General features: G+C 41.0%; 1 protein-coding gene across 4 annotated transcripts in view; it reads left to right on the top strand.

The window, feature by feature from the left end:
* Window positions 1-2,336: 2,336 nt before the first annotated feature.
* The window catches only part of dpysl3 (dihydropyrimidinase like 3), a 53,208-nt gene continuing 34,085 nt past the window's right edge, over window positions 2,337-21,459 (top strand). For 2 of the 4 annotated variants that reach the window (XM_033641958.2, XM_033641950.2), the window contains exon 1: window positions 2,337-2,717. In XM_033641958.2, coding sequence (XP_033497849.1) covers window positions 2,352-2,717 — 366 coding nt within the window. In that variant the 5' untranslated portion in view covers window positions 2,337-2,351. Of the gene's footprint in view, window positions 2,718-9,655; window positions 9,877-21,459 lie in introns of those variants that run through there. The other 2 variants (XM_078172569.1, XM_033641966.2) reach the window with 1 other exon arrangement.

Genomic DNA, 21,459 nt, shown 5'->3' with positions numbered 1-21,459 from the left:
TTTGATTTCATCGTAGCCTACAGTGTGACTGACCTTGAGACTCTTTCACATCTCTGTGGGCACACGCACACACACACACACACACACGGCACTCCAATGTGATCTGGAAGGCAGTTGTCATTTCTAATCCAGCTGATGAAAATTTCCACTAAGCCTCACAGTGAAACCAGAGCCACCCTCGTACTGTACCACACTGAACTGCCATTATTCTCTCAACTTTTAATCCACATCAAAAATTCTAAGTGTGACATTTTAGTAGTAGCTAATGAATTACAATCATGGATGGATTACTGCACAAGCCTATCACGCACAAGGGACCCCACTGGTCTTCACCTGCCAAATGTCACTCAAATGAACATGGCAAGGCAAGGCAGCTTTATCTGTATAGCACATTTCATACACAAGGGCGAGTCAAAGTGCGTAGAGTTAAGAGAAAAAAATATATAAAAGGTAAAATTCATTACTAAATGATTTAAAAAAAATGATGAAAAAAAATCACCATTACAAATAGCAAAAGTGCCGACAAAATGGTGAAAAGACTATTTAAAATGATTTAAAATCGAGTTTAAACAAGGTTGCAGTCATTGCAGGGTGGAGTAGCCAGTGTAAAAAAGGGAATGTTTTTAGCTTTGACTTAAAAGTGGTCAGAGTTGTGGCTGTCTAACATCATCTGAGAGGTTATTCCAGGCTTGTGCTGCATGATAACAAAATGCTGCTGCACCATATTTTGTTTGGACTCTTGGGACGGTCAACAGGCCGGCCCCAGATGTCCTCAGGGACTTAGACAATATGTCACAAGCATGTCAGAGATGTATTTGGGCGCTGAGCCACAGTGATTTATGCACAAGCAGCAAGATTTTGAAATCAGTTATCTCAGTGACAGGTAGCCTGAGGTAAGGATTTTACAACTGGAGTAATGTGGTCATAATGTACCAAAGAGACTCAAAATGACCACGAAGAAAAACAAAACAGCCCAAAAGAGATGGAAAGGAACTGTGAAGAGACACAAAATGGGGTAAAACAACCACAAAGAGACATGTAATGACCAAAAAAAGACACAAATTACTTCACAGAGACAAGAAATAACAAATAGATGAAACACAACAACAAAAACAGAACAAAAAAGATGCCACAAAGTCTGTGTCTTGCTTCAATGTAGGAAAGATGGTGAGGCCTTTTGCCTGTCTGTGCCAATGGGCCTCTTGTCTCCTTATCCACCCATGATTGGAGTAATGTGATTCTCCTCATGAAGTCTCTTATGTTTGATAACATGAGGCATAGTTGTTTTTAAGTCTTAGTGGTTTATATGGGGATAAATGCCAGAGGAATGCCATACCATGTCTCTCCCCTTGTCCTTTCCTTCATCAGTGATATCTGGAAACAGTTAGTTGAAAAGACAAACAAATAAAAAGCTCAGAGTCTTCTGACCCGTCTCAAACTTGTGAAATATGCTGATATATTGCCATTACATAATTGCACTCCTGTGTACTGAGTGACAGTGTTGAACCCCTGCTGCCCTCCCGACTCAGCAAACTCTCTCTTTGAAACCTGCTGCCTGAAAGATGCTCGTCTCTGTGCGCCGCTGCTGCTGACACCGTCCTGTCTCATTTGTGCTGGCGTGAGTGGGTAATAATCACCCCAGGGTGCCGCCGATGAAGGCCCAAGACAAGCACCCCGAAGAAACATCAGCTTTAGCATTCTTTGAGCTGAAGTGTTTCCACCTTATAGCCAAGAGGGTTTGGAGGGAGAGCGCAGGTGTGGCTATAGTTACATATCAAATATCTGAGGTGGTGCTGAAAGGACAGCGGCAGTGTGGACAGCTCCGTGCGCACCTTGGAGACCTGTTACCTGCTGAAAGCACACCTGTGTCCAGTTAGGTCACTTTGATACTATCTCACAGACTGTTGGAACTGCTGAACATTGGCTATTTTAACTCTCATATCCAGCTAAAATCAGAAAGCAGAGGTAGGAAGTCGTCTGGCATTTGGCACTGGATGTTTTGCACATGGCTATTTTGGATTTGCACCTTCTTGTTATTGTTGTCTTACACTTTATATACATTACATTTGCACTCTTCCTACTTTGGCTTTTGCAACTTCTGCACAGCACTTCCTCTCGGGATAAATACAGCCTTAAGTCCACAAACCTCCGTGTATTTAAATGAACTCACTTTAAAATCTGGCAGATACCTCTGCATTAGGCACCACTACAGTGCCACCTCTCCTGCCTGCCTGTCTGCTCAGGCTCCCTCACAGCACCACACACACACAGACAGGCACACACACACACACACACACACCACTTCAGCACTAGTTTAACTGGCTTTCTCGGTCACTTGCAGGGGCTCCGCCATGGCAGAGCGCAGGGGAAACCGGGACATGGCAGAGGACGACCTGCCGGTTTATCTCGCCAGACCCGGCACGGCCGACCAGGTGCCCCGGCAGAAATACGGCGGCTTGTTTTGCAACGTCGAGGGCGCGTTTGAGAGTAAAACCATAGACTTTGATGCCCTGAGCGTCGGTCAGAGGGGCTCCCGCACCCCGAGGACCGCCAAACGAGACACCGGACAGGAGGCGAGGAGCCCGGCGAGTGACAGCAGGATCTCCCCCGATGTGGAGAGTCCCGCAGGAAACAGGGGAGGAGGGAAGGACTCACCTGGGGTTCAGATCAGAACCAGCGGCGGTAAGGAAGTGTTGCAGAACCTGGGAGATGACAAGGTAAGAAGACTGTAACTTTTGCGTAAATGGTAGAGAGATGATGCAGCATGTGTACATGACAGGAGTGGTTTCTACAGTGTGTGTCACTGCTGATTTACCTTTCCTGTCCTGGTTGGTCCCATGCCAATATGATGTTTAATGATGTTTCAGTGCTGAGCTTAATATCCCATTAGTATTAATTGACAATATTATAAAAGTTAATGACAGATGGAGAGGTACAATCTTTTCTAGATTACCAATAACTAGCACAATAATTAAGTGAGTCACAAATTGTCCCTGATGCTCTCAAGCTGTGGGCCACACGTGAATAAAATTTGAAATATCTTCATCATCCACCCATTCAAAGCCTATAAAGTTACTCACCCAAGAGAGGCTGAATGCTGAATAATTATCTATTGGATGTGTCACACCACCACATATCCTTTATAACTGTAAATAGCATTTCAGAATAGATACAGCACCTTAGCAATCAGTGTATGCAGCCATAGAACACCAAAAGGCATGAAACACATGAGTGAAGTTGTTGGACTGGAGCACATTTGATTTCCCAGCTAATAAAATTACTTTTAAGGTGTATGATAGGAAATACACAGCGCCTGCCAATATGGCTGGGGGATGAGACAGACTCACCACCCTCTGCCAGCTTTCATCACCATTAGTTTGGCTGGTATAATTCTTAAACCCCTTGAGAATATTGCAGAAGACAAATCCAAACTAGAACAGACGAGGGGAAAGGATTTAAGCAACCAAGGCCATGGAGTATGACTGGAGATCCTCAAGGCTGAACAAATGAAAATTTCTGTCATCGCTACAAAGTGTGGGCCACTGCAGAGATTACTTCTGTTAAAGTGAAACCACAGAAGTCACAGCCATGATGTTTGATATTAACTGGGGAGCGACAAAGAGACAACTGTTGCCCACACATGTAGCAGCATACTTACATGCCATTATTTGTGTGACAACTGTAGGTCCATTGAGCTCAAATATAATCTCGTGACTTAGCCCTGAGAAGAAAAGGTACTGAGATAAATCATGGTTGATATTTTGTATTCCAACTTTATTATGTTGTCTTTTTGGTGAGATTGTGTCATCAACTCTCTCTCATTAGTGGTAAGCAGCAGCAGTCAGTTAGTAGTTGGTTGTAGTTACAAAGGCCCATTATCTAAACCAGTAATGGTCGGTGTGGTTACAGTCTGGTAACATGGTGAATACATAGAAAACTGCTGAAAAATGTCAGATAGACCTTTCTTGAAGCAGACATTTTGACTTGCACAGGTGTTAAAAATAACATTACACAGCTTTTCTGTGACATGTCAAAATGTGTTCATAGAGAGGCAGGGTTTTGACATTTTGAGCACCGTTGCATCTGTCTGTAACATTATTCCTGCAGACATTGTGTTTTCCAATTCCCTCTAAATGATATCAAGAGCACATCAGTTTGTTTATTTTATTTTATTTTATTTTATTTTATTTAACCTTTATTTAACCAGGAAGTCTCATTGAGACTGATAATCTCTTTTACAAGAGCGACTTTGCCAAGGTAGCAGCCAACCAAAACACATTCAAAATGCAACAAATACTATTCAAACATAGTGGCCTCTCAAGAAAAACAAGCACATGTCTCTGTCACCACATTCTTTATGATGCCCTTAAATTATTCTATTATAATAAGAGTGTCTAATTTTAGATCTTTTGAAGATCGTTCCATGTCCATGGTGTAGAGTAGGAGAATGCAGTTTTCCCCAGATCTGTTAAACAATGGAGTAAATTAAAAAGCAGCTGCAAACTACCATCCTACCAGAGCTGACACACAGAAGGGAGCAGAGGTAGGCCAGAAGTTTGCCCAATATTGCTTTATAGATAAGAATATACCAGTGCTGTTGTCTGCCAGTGGTCAACGATGTCCTGGGTGGCAATGCTGCTTTTGATTTTGAAAATCAAAAGCCTATTTCGATCAATTTTCGATTTTGAGCTGATATTCCGACACCCCTACTTAAAAGTATACAAAGCCATATGATGCGACCTCTCATCATGCCATCAGTTTTGATGAATTATATTTCTATCCGACTCAAAAAAGCTGTATGAAAGAAGAAGAGACATGAATATGCAGAAGATATTTGTATGTGCTACCAGGCAGACACACTATATGTTTACTCCACCCGCTGTTAAATGACACTTTCGAGGAGGAAAGTTGGTTCCTCTAATGTCAGACTGAGATTACTCTCTGGGCACCAAAAGTGATGATTCATCTCTGTCTCTCACTCTCTCTCACACTCTCACACACAGTCATTTGCATTTTTTGTCTGACAGAGAAAAGATGCTGTTCGACAAAGTGAGGATGATTTGCAGTTCGTCATTGCAGGGCTGGCCACATTTCGGCACACACACACACACACACACACACACTGTACTCATATAATGCATAAATGGAGTAAATTGATTTTAATAAGAAGCAGGAAAGAGTTAAACATTATGGGATGGTCTGATGTAATACAATATGTCATAGATTAGAGTCGAGTAGAATCTAATAAAAGGTAATTATCTGCTTAAATGCACAAAGTCATCATCAGCCTGACGTCAACTGTGGTCTGAAATCAGACGCAGCAGTGATAGTGTTTCCTGTCATCATGTTTAAAAAGTCAGTGCATGGTGTTTATCAGGTTAGAAGACATCAATAACAACCAACACACTGTCATATATTTAAAGAGGTACTGAGTGAAATTCTGTTGGGGTAACATTATTTGGAAAGAAACACTTCCTGCATGCATACTTCTCTAGAGAAACACCTGATCAGTCCTGATGATATGGAGCTATGATGTCCCAAAAAAGACATATTAATCAGAAAAACCACACACTTTTGGTGAAACAAGTCTATCTGTGGCTGTTTCTGCTGCGGTGGCAGATCTCTTATTGCCCTCTGCTGTCTTCCAGTGTTGATTAATTGGAGACTCAGCAGCAGGCAGAGGAGAGACAGACCTGTTGTGTGACAACAACACTAATGCTCAGAGACTGATTGAAGCCACAACGCTCTGTTTATCTGAGAACACTGATAAATTATCTAAAGTAGAAATGAAATGTTGTCTTGTAAATAATTTTCCACTGTTTTGTTTGAAGGACTTGTCCTCATCATCACTTCAGTGATTCGTGTGCTGTTATTGATTCATAGCCTGACAGCAGACAGTTTGGGACTGGGTCAGTGCACACCCCCCCCAACTAACTGATCTGAATCCTCACATCATGTATTTACTTTCTGTTCTGCATTTTAAATGTAACTTAAACAGACTTTACTGCCACAGTCCATCATGGTGTAAGATTATACTGTTCCTCTGAAGCATGTACAGTGTGTACAGTGGATGTCTTCATTATGGCAGGCGGCCAGTGTCCCCCCTCATGTGGCCTGTTAATGAACTGCAATATTGCAGCACCTGAGGGACCAGATGATTCAGCAGGAAGCAACAGACTGAGACTCTCCTTTTTTGCTTTGTTTGGAAACTGTTTGAGGAAATCAGACTGACAGCAGAGACAGCACATGCTTACTCTTTAGACATTACAGTCTGGACGCTAGTCTGGCTTTACATGACACTTTTCATACCAAGTAATGACAAGAGTAAGAGGTGATGTGGTAAGATGTCTGACGATCATGTGTCTCATTCATTCACAATGTTACTGACATCATAATGCTGTAGCTGTTTGCTAATTTTTAGGGTTTATGTGAGATTACTTTATGGAAACATAATCTAGATATACAATAATCTGATGCTGTAGTACTACTAAACAATAATGATCATAATTATAGATTTTATTGGTTTCCTCCTGTCTGGTGAGCTAATTAGAGCAATCAGCGGCTGTAATGGAGCGAAGAATGGGGAGTGGTCGGCCAGATGTCCAGGGAAGCTGGTTTGGGGAGAACCCCTCCTCTTTGTTATCCTGCAGAGTGGCGGTCAGACTGGGAGGAGCACTTCATGGTCTGACATTCACTCTGACACACTCATACAGTTAATACACAGGCCCAAACATAACACATTAATCTTGTCCAAATGCACACATCTACATATGCATGTGAGTCACACATATAATTAGTGATTTATGAAGGCATCCTTAAGGAAAGTTATTGAAGCAGGAAGCAGAAACAGAAAGAAACTGGTAGAGAATGCGAGCATCAGTGTCCAGTAGTTAAAGAGGTACTCCACAATTTTTGTACATAATGTTCAGTTGTCTTGGAGACTACAACAAAACCTGTACTAAACAGTTATTATTTTGTCTTCTGTAGCTCACAGAAGCTTTATCAGGTCTAAGAAAACAACCCTCATATATAAACATGGTGATGTTATCTTTGTTTTCTCAGCTTGTACTTGGAGATATCAGATTTATAGAAAGACTGCATACAAGCTTACATACGGGGATGTAAAGTTTGAAAATGCTCAGTACAAAGACACAATAAAGAAATGCTCTCGGGTTGCATTGTGGGAAATGTAGTGAGGAACTGAGAGTATCTCAGTCTTTTCTGCTTTTTTTCTGTTGACCATCTTTTTTAAATCTGTCTCTTGCAAGTCGCCAAACTTTTTGCAAATGCATTACTGAAGGCCACCACCTGGTACTTTTTTAGGATCCAGGTGAGCTGAGTTGATATTAGAAGGTGGACTTCAAACACTGCTAAGCACTGATTGGTCACAGAGAAACATTACTAGTGCAACATGGGACACATTACAGGGCACAATACCTGCCACATTTTTTTTTCACTCATATAACTAACAAAGTGCAGACGCTCCTCTGTTTGGTTGCCAATGAAAGGATTTGGCAAGTGTCGTGTTGAAGATGATGTCATAGCAGTTTTATGCAATGTCACTATGATGATCAGCTGAGAGTCCCACCTACACTCAGGGCGTACTGTCTGCAAAATGAAATAGAGAAAAAGACCTGGAACCGAAAGTGAAATGAGTCGAGTCAGTTAGAGCCAAGCCATGCAGTGGAAATGAGACATTAGTCTGCTGGTGCAGTTTTTTTCTGCATCCTTGATCTGTCTGTCTGTCTGTGTCAGTGTCAGTTGGCTTATGTGGTCTGAGGTAGCAGGCCTGCAGACTTGAAGTGTGTTGTTGATGCATTCTCCACGGCCTGGGAATGCTGAGGTAATGCCTTACTGCTTGACTGCCATGAAAGGACATGTCAGCATGCAGCCTCTGCGTCCTGTGTAGCCAAAGGCAGCAGCAAAACAATCAGTGGATATTCATTTATATGAAAAAAAATATAGCAACTTTCAAAGAATATCCCCAAAATATTTAAAATATATGACTGTAGAGAAAAGTTCAAAGTGAAAGGGTGAAGAACACACTTAAAGCTCCAACACAAATATATATTTGATATAATAAAACTTTAAAAATCTATTAAATATGAAACATTTTTGATCCCATATGAGGCTTTACACCAATATTATGAATATCTTGTATGTTTGACAGTTCAATTTTTTTCTCTCCACAATTTACAAAACAAATCATCATTCAAAAATCTAGGCCTAAAAAAATGATTGTCCATATATAATATCCATCACAAGGATCATGACTTTTTTAATGTAGCTCACACATAAATACAAAACTAAAAAAGAGATTTTTTTTTTTTTTTGGCGTAAAACTTTTTGACATCACTGTCTGAAGCTTCTGTGTTATAAATCTATATCTTCCTTTAAAACAATGAAAATCATGCTGACTGAAAATATGATTTTCCAGCTGATGGTGGTACTACACACAAACACACACACACACACACACACACACACACAACACACACACACACACACACACACACACACACACACACACAGGCACACCCTCAGTCACGTGCATGCCTCTGAACCTCATTATGGGTGCATTAGTGCTGAGGAGGGGAATGGAGGAAACGACCGGTGGAGTGAAGGGGGATCCACTTTGGGTCCAAACAATAGAGACACATGGCTGGGTGGGGACATGCAGAGAGGGCGAGAGGGTCTGTGTGTGTGTGTGTGTGTGTGTGTGTGTGTGTGTGTGTGTGTGGTGGGTAGACGTGGGGTGTGTAATGTGGTGGACAGGCTCTGTGACAGCTGCTACATGATTTGGCCCCTCCTCTGTGTTCAGCAAAACAAAATCTGTAGGTAATAATTGGCCGTGATTTAGCTACACTCTGAACCTACATGTTTTTTCATTTATTTTTTGTTATTATTTTTATTTATTTTTTTATATAATATTTAAATTCAAACAAAAAATTGATCCTGAATTTATACAGGAGTCATATTTGTGTATTTATTGAACAACTTTGCTTGTTTTTATTAAACAAAACATCTGAACATGTCCAAATTTAAAACAGAAATGTGTTTTTTTTCCCAGAGTTTTTCATTTATTTAAGTGTTGTACTTCAGATTTTCCCATTAAAAAACACACAAATGTGATCATATACACTCCAATGAATTTATTTTGCAATTCACAGTTTGTCTGTTTAGTCAACACAGTTGTAATGCTGCTATAGGATTATAAAACAGCCAAATAATTTCAGTACCTAATGTTGGTAATGAGGATGACAACAAGGTGTAGAATGACGGAGATTATCACCCTGCAGGGATTAGAGAGTCCTGCTTTTGGTACCTCCTATTGACTATAGTGCCACACATGCTTTTCTAATCAATCATGCAATCATTACTGGCCTTCTGCTCTGATCAATAAACTCATCGGCTGTGATACACAGACACAGAATATAACTCAAACTGGTGAATTTTAAACCAGCTTCTTCAGATTAATTTCAATTTTGATCTTTGAAATAAACAATAACATATATATGCTGAAGTATATGTGCAAGAAAAATGTGTGACAGCTCAGTAATGCAGACAACTGGATGCGGGCTGTTCGGCAGCTGCTCCACTGCGCCCTCCGGTGGAAAGATTGCGACATCGCCTCTTTCCAGTCGAGCCTATTGAGGGAGGGGCCGGGTGTCTGAGCCACAGTACGCTCCTATAGCACTGTGCGAGGCACTTTACATCGCACTGACAGAGTGGCGACCATTCCCTGAAGCTCCCATCCAGGCGAGGGCCGCTGCAGCATCCGTACAGAGGGAATATTGTTTTTCAAAGCTTGATTTCAAAGGTGGAACCGGACGAAATATGTCTTACCAAGGAAAAAAGAACATCCCAAAGATCACAGTGAGTATAAGAGTTATTTCTGCTTCACTGGCTGAAGCAACTTTGATGCGCGCTGTTGCAAATCACTGCGTTAGTGTTTCTGCCGTCTCACAGCAGTGTGTCATAAACAGTTAAATGCGGCCACTAGCGCGACCAGGGGCTTGTAATTTTTTCCTTCTATTGTCAGACCTGACCGCAGGAAGCCGCTGGAAAAAATACGCACCATGAAATGGCATGAGTGGCTGCCATAGTGACAGCCAGGCAGGGAGATGAGGCGTTTTCTTAAAGGTGTCCTGCATCTTCTTTGTTGAAGGGCTCCATGCGTGTGGCGAGCCGGCTCGCCCATAAAAATCACTGTCATGTTTCTGCAGGGACTCCTGCTGTCTGCAGTGCATGGCTGTGAGTTTATGGAGACCGGATCGTGTTTAAAGATCATTTTTAAATGCAGTTTGGCAACATATTATTATAATATTGCATAAATTATTTCATTAGCTATCCATTTTCCCCACAGTCCCTTTTTACATCTTGCAAATATACATATATTATTATGTTTTTAATGTGTGAGAGGCCATTAAAAACCACGTTTTAGCCATTTTGACAGGGATGTGTCCAGCCCTTTCTCTCTTAAGGAGATTATTTAGGGCCTAATTGATCACATGTATGGGAGACCATTAAAAAATGTTTGTCTAATTTTTAATGAGCGTCCCATTTTGATGCACAATGTTTTAGTGACACACTTAAAAGTATACCATCTATACTATAGCCTAATTATATTGTCCTATGGGTATCAGACTTTAAATGATTGAAAAATAAAGTGAGTTATGTAAAATAATTTGCAGTTCTTCTGCATCAGCTCTTTATTTTTCACCTGATTTATTTTAATATTTAAAATGAAATGTGTCTCCTGCAGACATGGGCTGCTGTTCATGTTGCAGGCTGGTGCAGAGGAGAGTGAGAGGAGGAAAAAGAGAGGTGGGGGAAATACACGCCCATTTGTGATGAGCTGTGATAAGCTGGCCTTGTAATGGGGCGCTTGTGTTCCTGCATCATTGGAAGGAGAAAGATTCAGACTCCAGTCAGAGCATCGAGGGTGGAGGTTGAATCCAGGGCAGGCTGGTGTTACACAGCCAGCCAGCTGGGTGCTGGTGTGTGTTACAACTGCAGAGAAACCTCTCCCTCTCCTCTCTGTGTGTATGTGTGTGTGTGGGTCTGAAATGCCTGCCTTCCAGTTTTCATTGTTGCAGCCCAGGCTGCAGTCAGGGGTGTGTTGCTTGGCTGTGGGAGACACAGCCTTTGTCTCGTCTCCTCAGCTGATATTACACCAAAGGGGTGGTTTTGGGCTTATGGCCTGTCGAGGACTTGAATCCTGCATCCATATTCTGAGCACAGTCTCTTGATGTCAGCTCTCTTTAAGTAGGGCATGTCTCTATAATATGCAAAAGTGGGCCACTATTTTCCATGGCATGTTTTACACACTCATTATAGGGATGGAAATTTTACTGTTACCAACCCCCCATAGAGAGGTTTGGTTTTTCCTTTTTTTCCTGAAGCCGTCCTTTATTTCAGAATTTTGTGGTGTTAAACCTGCAAAGTGAATAATATTTCTGTCAAAACATCCATTTCTCCACAGAGAAAATAAGAAAGTGGTGCTGAAAGAGAACACTCAGCTCACCAAGATAAGATCTGTCTGCTCATAGTTTGATACTGAGACAAGAAATCGCAGACTGGAAAAAATCCAAACATGAGAGTTTGATGGCCTTAAGATACATGCTATGTGGGTACTTAAGTTACAATTTACAGCTGGGAGATTGTTGTAATCCTCAAAGACAAGCTTAGCTGTAACTAACATGTCACTAACTACAGTGACAGTCAGTGGTTAGCACAGCACAAAATATCTCATTGATGTTCCACACCAAGAGTAGAGATAAGTTGGGTTTACACCACACATGGGACTAGTTCATTGGTTTTAAAATCAAATATAATAAGGAAGCAACATATCTATATATTTCATATTAATTGAACACTTAAATTAATATTTACTCTCAACGTATAATGGTTGTCTAGATTTTTTTTTTATAATCTAAAAGATTTAAATAAAGCAGCAACCCCTGAAGCCTAGATATGAAGTCAGTGCGTAAGTGCCAAAAACTGCAGTTCATCAAATGACCACTTGAGGCTGGCTCCAAAACAGAGTCCCCATAGACCCCCATGTTAAAATGCCCAAGCTTACAGACAAAAAGAACATGTTTACACCCTGGTACAAAAACAGTGTTTGTCTTTATAGCTAATTTCAACATTCATGTCAACTGTACAGGGGGTACATTTTTAAAAACATACCTGTTTACATTTTATTAATGCCTAAAGTTACCAATATTTTAAGGTGGGGCTTCTTGATTAACAGGCTGTCTGTGAGGTGTTGCTATCGGTCGCTGCAGTCTGAGTCCTCACATCTCCACAACTCCGCCCTCTCATCGTTATATGGTCACTTCTGGCTCCATAAACCCAAGATGACACAGTTGAAATGCCGAAACCGAGGCTTCAAAAAAGTAGTCCACAAACCAGTGGGTGGTGTCACGGAAGCTACATCCATTATTTATACCATCTTGAATTTAAATCCATATTGATTGGCGACACCTGTGGTTACTAATGGTAATGGCAAGTGTTTTTAATAATACAGGACACAGTGTTAGTTAGAAATGATACCTGTGTCAACCACCGGGGGCAGTCAACACACTTTGAGTGGCCACTTAGAAAGCAACAGAACAATGCACATGTCCATTTATGCCATGAATGTATGAATAGAAATGGATACAGCATTGGAGGTGGGGCCCTTTTCATACCTTGAAGTTGCTCAGTGGACCCAATAAGGTTTAACTGCCGCATATAAAATTGCTTTGGCACTGTGCTTTCTGCCGGCTGAACCAGGTACTTCCGGTTTGGAGCTCCGATTACTTGAAAGGGGATAAAATGATTTGATTGCATGGCTCTTCTAGACTTGCCAAATGTTACGGACTGGATGGATCAAATCTGGATCGTGAAATGAGTCATTTTACGGGGATTGTGATGCTACAGAAGTGTATCCACTGATTTACAGACATCTCTTTGTCACGTAAGTCAATGGGAGAAAAGTCTTTATGGGCCACAGGGCATCAGGCCAGAATTGACTCCCTGGAGATTGTCCTCCCAGGAAGAACATCTGTCTTTTCTGAAATGTCTCAAAGCCAGTTTCTGGAGAGTGACAGAGCCAAGTGTCAACAAAGCATAACACTTGGGGAGAGCACTGTTCGTTTTTCATTTCCACATGTAACTATGACAATAAAGATCCCCTTCCCTTGGGGAAGTACTGATTTGAACCCATACCATGATCCGTCCTGAAACCTGACCAGGTTGTTGTTGTGCCTAAACCTAAGCAAACATTAACCCCAGCATTTTATATCATAAACAGAAAACATTTTTCAAAAGTGATATAATGCTTTTGGAGAGCACTCACAAATGATGTCATCCTGCTGACACAGGTATCAGATCAGAAAACACTTATAGGTGTTTTATAAAAAGAAAGGACAAAAAACTTATTTTGCCATTTGTTTTTAAGGATTTGATGGAAATAATACCTGTATCAACCACTGGGGGCAGCAAACACTTTGAGCGACTACTCTGTAATACAACATAAAAAACTAGCTTATCTGTTTATAGTGCAGCCAAACAAACTGAGAGGCTTTATCACGTTGTTTTAGAAGAACACCAACAATATCACAAGTAATACTTGATCCGCAATTGAATACAACAGCAGCAATTATTGTCTCCCATATCACATCCAGTATGTGTCTCCTGTGAATCCCTTGTGCGTCAAAACACAGTTCAAATCCTGCACAGGAATGCGTACTCTGTCAGTGAACAGTGAAAACTACTATGTATTGAGAGGTAGTTACAGAATGCAAATACATTATATGGTTATTGCTGAAAAAATGGCTGGCCATTATAGTATCCAAAATTCAGTTTAATGTAATAGTTTTTTAATTAGATTCTGCCATCCTTAAGACACTATTATGATAGTGATAATGCCAGTCATCAGTTTGAGCAGGCAATACTCTACAGGCTTTTAACCCAAAGATGCCACATGTAGGTGGGTCTGAAAGTCACCACCTGTAGTATTTCTTTAACGTCACAAAAATCAGATCAGCTCTATAACTGGACAAACAGTAAGTGCTGATGTCATGAATCATTTGGAGTATAAGGGTAATACTGCCACCAACGACCTCATATCTGCTTTTCTCCCCTCCTAGACTTTCCTTCTGTATTTCCATGCCTGCCTGTTCTATTCCAGCTGTTTCCTTATGTCTGCACTCTGCCAGAGTGGCTCTGTCAGTTTTTTAGGTGTGGTTCTTCCCTTCCCTCATACCCACTCACAGCAGCTCCAGTGTTGTTCCAGGCTGGTACATGTCATCAGTAATCCCCTCCAGCTGGAACGAGAATCTGTGGGTACGAAACAGAACCAGCAGACGGCGGCTCTGCCCGGGAAATGAAACCCGTTCCCCCTGTTGACGCACCACAAAACAAGGCTGCGCCACACCAGAGTGTGCCATCACTGCACAGGCTGCAGCAAAGTGGGCTTGAGTGCAAACAAAATACCCTGTGGCTGCCCAGGCGTTGCCGTGCGACTCACCATGACAACCAACATACAGTTGTGATGGCAGGAAAATACAACCTCTGTTTGGTTTGTCGTGTGGGGATGTGATTTGACACACACTTCAGTCACACGCAAACACTTCTAAGACTTGTTGACTGAGAGAGTTTATAATTCAACCTGTCTGCCTCAATAAGATCCATATTGGGTTTTCTTTTTTTCCTTTTGTCGCCATGGTTACATGGTTACACTACTCCAGCCTATCACAAGATCAACATTCCACACAGGCAGGATCTCTCTGACCGTGGCTGGCAGGAACCCCCGCAATTAATTTAGATTGATAAGTCTCATTGTTTTCACTTTTCCAGAAAGTGAAAAAAATCCTGTGCAGTTTTGGGTAAAGAGTAAATATTTTTGCTCGCTAGGCAACAGTGCTGAAGCAGAGGAACTGGTGCACATTCAGGATGACTTCCCTCTTCCACTGGTCCCTGCCTGCCTCCCCACTGCTCTCTCCACCCACACAAGGGAGACCCTTGTCACAGCTAACAGAGGTCCTCTAAGCCTGTTTTTCCAAGACTATTCCCATTTATTAAGCATAGAGGAGTGGCTACTAGTAATTTGCATCCCAGTTTATGAGCTTCTCCCTCCAGTCTGGTGGAAGTGGAAAAAAGTTGTCAGTGCATATCAGTGTAGTAGTACAAGAATAACATCCTGTCGTCTATTTTTGATTACCGCTGCTGCTTTGTGTAACAGAAAATGACAGTTTCCTGTGCAGGGAGAGGGGCTTTATTTTTGGCGCTTTGTTTTTCTTTAGAGTTGAATGACAAAGATATTTTTTCTACCTGAACTTTATTTGACTTTGTTGCCAGAAATATAATAATAGAGCTTGTCAGCACCAGGGGGAGGATGCATTTAAGGAAAAAGAAAGCTTACTATTTTCCAAAGACTTCAAATCTTAAGATGTATCAGAGGAGTAAAGCAGCTGGAAGCACACAGCTTCCTGAACCCTACTGATTTCTACTGTGGGTCTAGATTAATGACAGATATTAGTATACATCTGTTTAACTTCAGCAACTTGGAGCAGACCTCTTTATAAACATTTGTGGTTGACCTCAGTTGTGATGATTGCGTGATGTGTGTGTTAAAGCTAATCCTTCACCAACTGTCCGAATTTGTCGAAACACGAAATCCTCTACTGTTTACCCAGCGCCAAGAGTAGGTCTCAGCCACGCACGCACACATACAAAACCAAATAGAGTAGGAAACATTTGTGATGGTCTGAGCCGTAAAAGTCTCCGCTAACAGTTGCATGTTTAATCGAGTCAGATTAGTATTTATTATTCATAAAACAAAACAAAATTCACTCATGTCTTTTCCATGTTTCCACCGTTTGGAGTTTAGATCAACTGAAAAGCTTTGTGTCATTGGATCTTTGGTGAATTTAGATATTTTAAAATTTGATTTCACTGTTGTTTTGGTGTCTCAATTGTGTTTTATTTTTTAATATATCAGTAACAGCTGAGCTTAGAACTGTAATCTTATTTTAACAGGGCAGTAAGTAACGTGACATCCTGTGTGAGTGTGTAAAGACTGAACACGGGGGAAATTGCATTCAGAGTCAGTGGAAAGGTGCAAGCAAAGTTCGACACTTATCCCGAGGCTTTAAATGTGCTTCAGAGACGGAAAGAAAAGAAAGAACTGGAGTTACTACGAAGTTCTGAGATCAGAATTTGCTGTCACACAAACTCTCAACAATCCACTTCCACATATTGCGAGGACATTCCTAGTTTGCCACATAGCTAGCGTCTGTAGAGTCTGTATATTGTCTGCTTCTGGCACTACAGTGACTGCAGTGTACATCCACTGAGATTATTCCTCCCTTCCAATATCGGGGCGCTGTAACAGTGACATGATTGACAAACGAGGACATGGCCAGTGACCCTGGAAGGTCAGAGCAAATCAGGATCAAAACCAACGACATCGTTGTTGCCTTGTGTGAATATTCTGACCCTTTAAGCTAATATGAATCTTTGTGGCCTAATTTAATTATGATGCTAGATGAAAAGTTGATAAATGTTTAAAGATTACAAAAAGAATGACTCAGGCAGGTCAAAGTTTGAAACAATTTCATCATTAATCATCTTTTTATGTGAATATAAGCTTAAAACAATACAAATTATAGCAATTATAGCATTGTTGGATTTTCCATTACACATAGGCAGGATGCCTGAAATCCAAGAACGCTACACAGTGTACAAACCAGACATATGTAGGCTCTTCAGTCTGGTGTTACCGCTATATGCTCTGCAGCTGTTCTTCATCACTGTAGCTTACTCTGGGAAACCCAGAATATCACTGTTTTGGTCGGTATCTGGTCAATGGGTTTGTCCCAGTTTGAAAGTTGCCCCTTCCAGTCCAAACAAGAATGATTCAGTCTCTGAAGGGATCAAGGTATTTATACTAATCTTAGTGAGCAGGTAGGTTAGGGCAGGTCTGTGTAAATCAAATCAAATCAAATCAAATTTATTTATAAAGCACATTTAAAAACAACCTAGGTTGACCAAAGTGCTGTACAATAAAGGTAAAGTCACAGAATAACAAAGTGCAGAGATCAAAATACATAGCAATACAATCCCATGTACACAAGTCCAAAAGTAAAGGAACAAATTGGAGAGTGGAAATACAAAAGACTAAAAATGGGGGATAAGAGTTTAAGAGTGCTCAAAAGCTTTGGAGTATAAGTGGGTCTTAAGTCTAGCCTTAAAGTGTCCGCAGATAGGGAATCATTAATGTAGAGAGGTAGGCTATTCCAAAGTTAGGGTGCAGCCACAGCGAATGTACGATCCCCTTTGCCCTTTAGCCTCGATCGATGCACAGCCAGAAGCTGCTGGTTTGAAGATCTGCATGTGTAAAGCATAGATAGATAGAAAACTCCTCAGTACAAGAACAGAGATGCATTGTTATGTAAAGTTCCATAAAAATCCCTCCAGTGGCGACACTATGATCAGTGGCATATGAAATACTGTGACAATGACCAATGTACTGGTCATGTGTGAGATTTAAAACAAGAGAGGGAATATGAACTGGTTGGAATCAGTGTCCCACAAGGATTCAGGAGGAAGCGTTGGCAAGAATCGACTGAAATCAATATCCATTATGGTTGACACCGAAAGCAGCAGCGAGGCTTCAGTCTGTCCATGGTCACATCATACACTTGCCACAACATGCATGCATGAAAACCATTAAATTTTCCGTGCCAAAGTCAAAGCTGCAACAAAAATTCAGACAGCATTACCGCTGCGGTATGTGTCCATTATGTGGATGGTGCTGTCTCGTTAGTGTCGTAACAAATGGTTAGGTTTAGTCCCATAACCACATAATAGCACAGATGGTTTAACTCCAGCAGTGTCACAACAGTTCCGTTACCCTGGGAAGACATTTGTGATGATGTGAAATCGTAAAAACATAATAAGCTAAAGTGATGGCAGGACTCCCTTGTGGTATTATTGCATATCCCAAATTTATAGGGAAAAAAAATTGCCACGTGTCACAGTCTGTTTATTTTCATTGACTAGATAACTATGGCAACATCGTGAAACAGCATGTTGCCACTTGTTATATTTTCTAATAAGAGCTGGAAGTCTAACATATTGCTGTTTGTGGTCGCATGACATGAGCACTAGGAAATGTAGCAGTCTGTTTGTCAATGACTCCAGGAAAAAGCCACAGTACATGCTTGGTCTGAATTTAGATTGATGAAGTAAGATTAGGATGTGTTAATGAAAAAACTTCTCTCGCAGATTATATGTATTTCAAAAAGCCTGACAGTGTTCAGGCCTTGCTTAGCAGCACTGCCACTTAGATATAAGTCATGTGAAGTGCTCTTGAAATTCTTTGACAGTTAACATCTACTTTTTCGCTGACTGGAAATAACTCAAGTCTGGTATCAAGCACAGTCACCACTCGTAGTGATACATTATGTATGTCAGTGGCAGATGCACTAACTGAGGAGCACTGAAATCAGCAGACGGACAGTTGCTGGGTTGTAATGGAAATGGAAAGCTATTGATTGTTGGATGATTGTGGTCTCTTGCATGCTGTTATGCGCCGGTGGGCAGAGTGGGCAGAAACTGTCAAATGGGAATATGGGTGCATGTGTGTGTATGAGAGAGAGACGGAGACTGCTGAGGCACTTCAGCAAGGCACCCATGCATGAGGGCACACCCCTCTTTGCAGTGTTATAAATCAAATAAAAAAAACCTTTACTCATCTGATGCAGGCGATGCAGCCCTTGATTTAACTACAGTTATAAAAAACAGGAAAGCAACAATTCCTCCATCACTACACCACTCTGATGTAGGTCGTTTCATTACTGACTTGATAATAGGGGTCAAATTATACACTCCCTGTTCAAGTTCAACACTAGATGAGGAAGGAATCATCTCTATGAGCTAATGAGCATCAGTTTCAGGGCTCCACAGAATGATCTATGCTGGTGCTGTGTTCCAGCCACTGATGCCTGTGTGTTGTAATGTGTTGCTTCAGGGTGTGGTTTCCAGGGAAAGCTCTGGGCTCTGTTTCACACTACTCCATCACCATTGCCATCACATACACACAATCACATAGGCCCAAGAATAAATACACACACACACACACACATATTGTGTGTCATTAGGAGCTCAGCAGATATTGAGCTTGTATCATTTGAGCTACGTACAAAACCGTATTATGCTTCTTTCTTTTTTTGTGCTGTGAGGGAGTGGCTGCAGTTCATTATAGTGATGAAACACTGGGTCCACAGCCAGGGGTGTAAATCACTACACACATGTGCTGATGGGAAAATATGGAAGTCTGTCCCTCTTAGCAGGGAGGAGAACTGAGTCTAGCCGACTCATGGGTTGCCAGTGTATTACTGAATTTATACTTATTCAGGGTACAACCTAATATTATTGTTTTTTAAAAAGACTAATTATATCATGAAGGTGGACCCATCCTACAGAGAGACGTTTGTTTTACTGTAAAGAAAGTCTTCTTTACCTGCACATACGACAGAGAAGTGTTCATGACTGGTTGTAACAAATACGTCTTTTTATCCTTGATGAATTGATTGGTCATTTAATATATTATGATATGCATGTACAGCTCGTTTTGTTCCCAAACCCACAAACATTCAACTTAAACAGAGAATTGCTGAAACTTGTACTTTATCTATTAATCATTTGATTTTTGATTTATATAATGTCAGTTAGGGCTGCATAATGTGCAAAACAAAATCATATTGCAGCTATTTTGAAAGATATTCCGAGTGCAATATGAGTTGCAGCTTTAGTGGCATTTTTTGCACTTAATTTTCTCTTATATGTAAAAAAATATATAATAATGGTGAAAAGATTTTGCTGAAATATGATTTGTAGGCCGCGGCATATTTGTAGCATCACAGTGCTTTATTTAAAATGGTATGTAATAACACATTTTACCTTTATCCAAAAATTATGCTTTGGTTGTTGATGTTGGCCATATTGTCATTTAGATAATATTTCGATGAATTGTGCAGCCCCAGCCCAGGGAAACATTTTCAAATAGCTTTTTTTGGCTGAAAAACAGAACTCAAAATCCAAAGGAATGTAATCAAGTATCCTACAACACAAAGGGAAACAGGAAGTTTCCTCATTTGAGAAGCTAGAGGCGGCCAATTTTGTGCATTTTTGCTTGTAAAAATTATTTGAACTATAAATGTATCGCCAAAATAATTGCAGAATAATTTTCTCTGGATCAGCTAATTAATTAATCTACAGCTCTGGACACTTTGCTCCACTGACTAATTGTTTCAGCTTATCTTCATGTGGCCAGTCCATGAACCACCATCTTAAACAGTTTGCCCACAGATCCCCCAACCACCCGCACAGTTATCCATCTACCAACTTGCATCTCCCCCCATCCATGTAACCCTCCACCCTCTTCGACATTCAGTTGTTCACTGAAGTAGCTCTCCAGCAAGTCAGCAAAACCAGACGCCCAGTCTTCCCTCCTCTCTAGTCTATCTCCCTGCAGTCAACCTGTCGCCATGACAACGGCCTGCTAGAGTCAGTCTGTGGTGCAGCAGCAGCAGCAGATTTGATGTCTGACTGTGTGGCGTCATGGCAACGCCCAGATCAGACCATATTACGAGTATGAAAGGTTGAAGGGTTCTTCAGATGTGATGCTGCTTTATGGTTTCATTTTAGAGCTCTAATCACATGCAGTGATAGAGACTGTTGTTTTCTCATGCAGATTAGTAAAGATACCATGCATCATGAAATGATCTATAGTCAATATTGGTGGTGTTTGGTCTGTTGGATACATGGATTATACTGAGAAAATAACATCCACAGTTGTTGCATAACAAAATCTGGATAAACGTGGTTAAGATGTTAATCCCTGATGAGTCCTTAAAAGCAGCTTCAGTTCTACTTCCAACAGCAAAATGTCAGCCTCCCAAATGTTATCACCATGACTGGTCCAGGTCTTTGTAATGCAGGGTTTCTCTGTGTACCTTTATGAATACCTACTCCTGAAGGTCATAAAACAAATATTGGGGATTTTTGTCTCTGTTAGTTTAAAGACCCTCTCCAGTGAAATTACGTTTGTCCATATGGTGGTTTTTATATGCTACAAGACATATCATGAGCAAAATAAGCATTCAATGCTATGGCTGAGCATCTCCACCTTAGAACTGCAGTGTACTAATGACAGCTGCAAAAATATGGATTACCACAACCAGGGTTTTATATGTCATGTCATGTATGTATGTTGTAGCACCCTCCAGGGCTAAAAAATGAAGCTAACGCGGAGTTGCCAGAAAAACTGTAGTTCCTCAAATGGCCACTTGAGGCTGGCAAACCAGTCCCCATAGACCCCCATGTTAAAATGTTCACTTTAACAACAGACATAAACATTTTTTACATACTGGTACAAAAACAATTTTGTTCTCTGTAGCTATT

The sequence above is a fragment of the Epinephelus lanceolatus genome, chromosome 11, assembly GCF_041903045.1.
Source record: "Epinephelus lanceolatus isolate andai-2023 chromosome 11, ASM4190304v1, whole genome shotgun sequence".
NCBI lineage: Eukaryota > Metazoa > Chordata > Actinopteri > Perciformes > Serranidae > Epinephelus > Epinephelus lanceolatus.
This window is presented reverse-complemented; position numbering and strand designations above follow the sequence as displayed.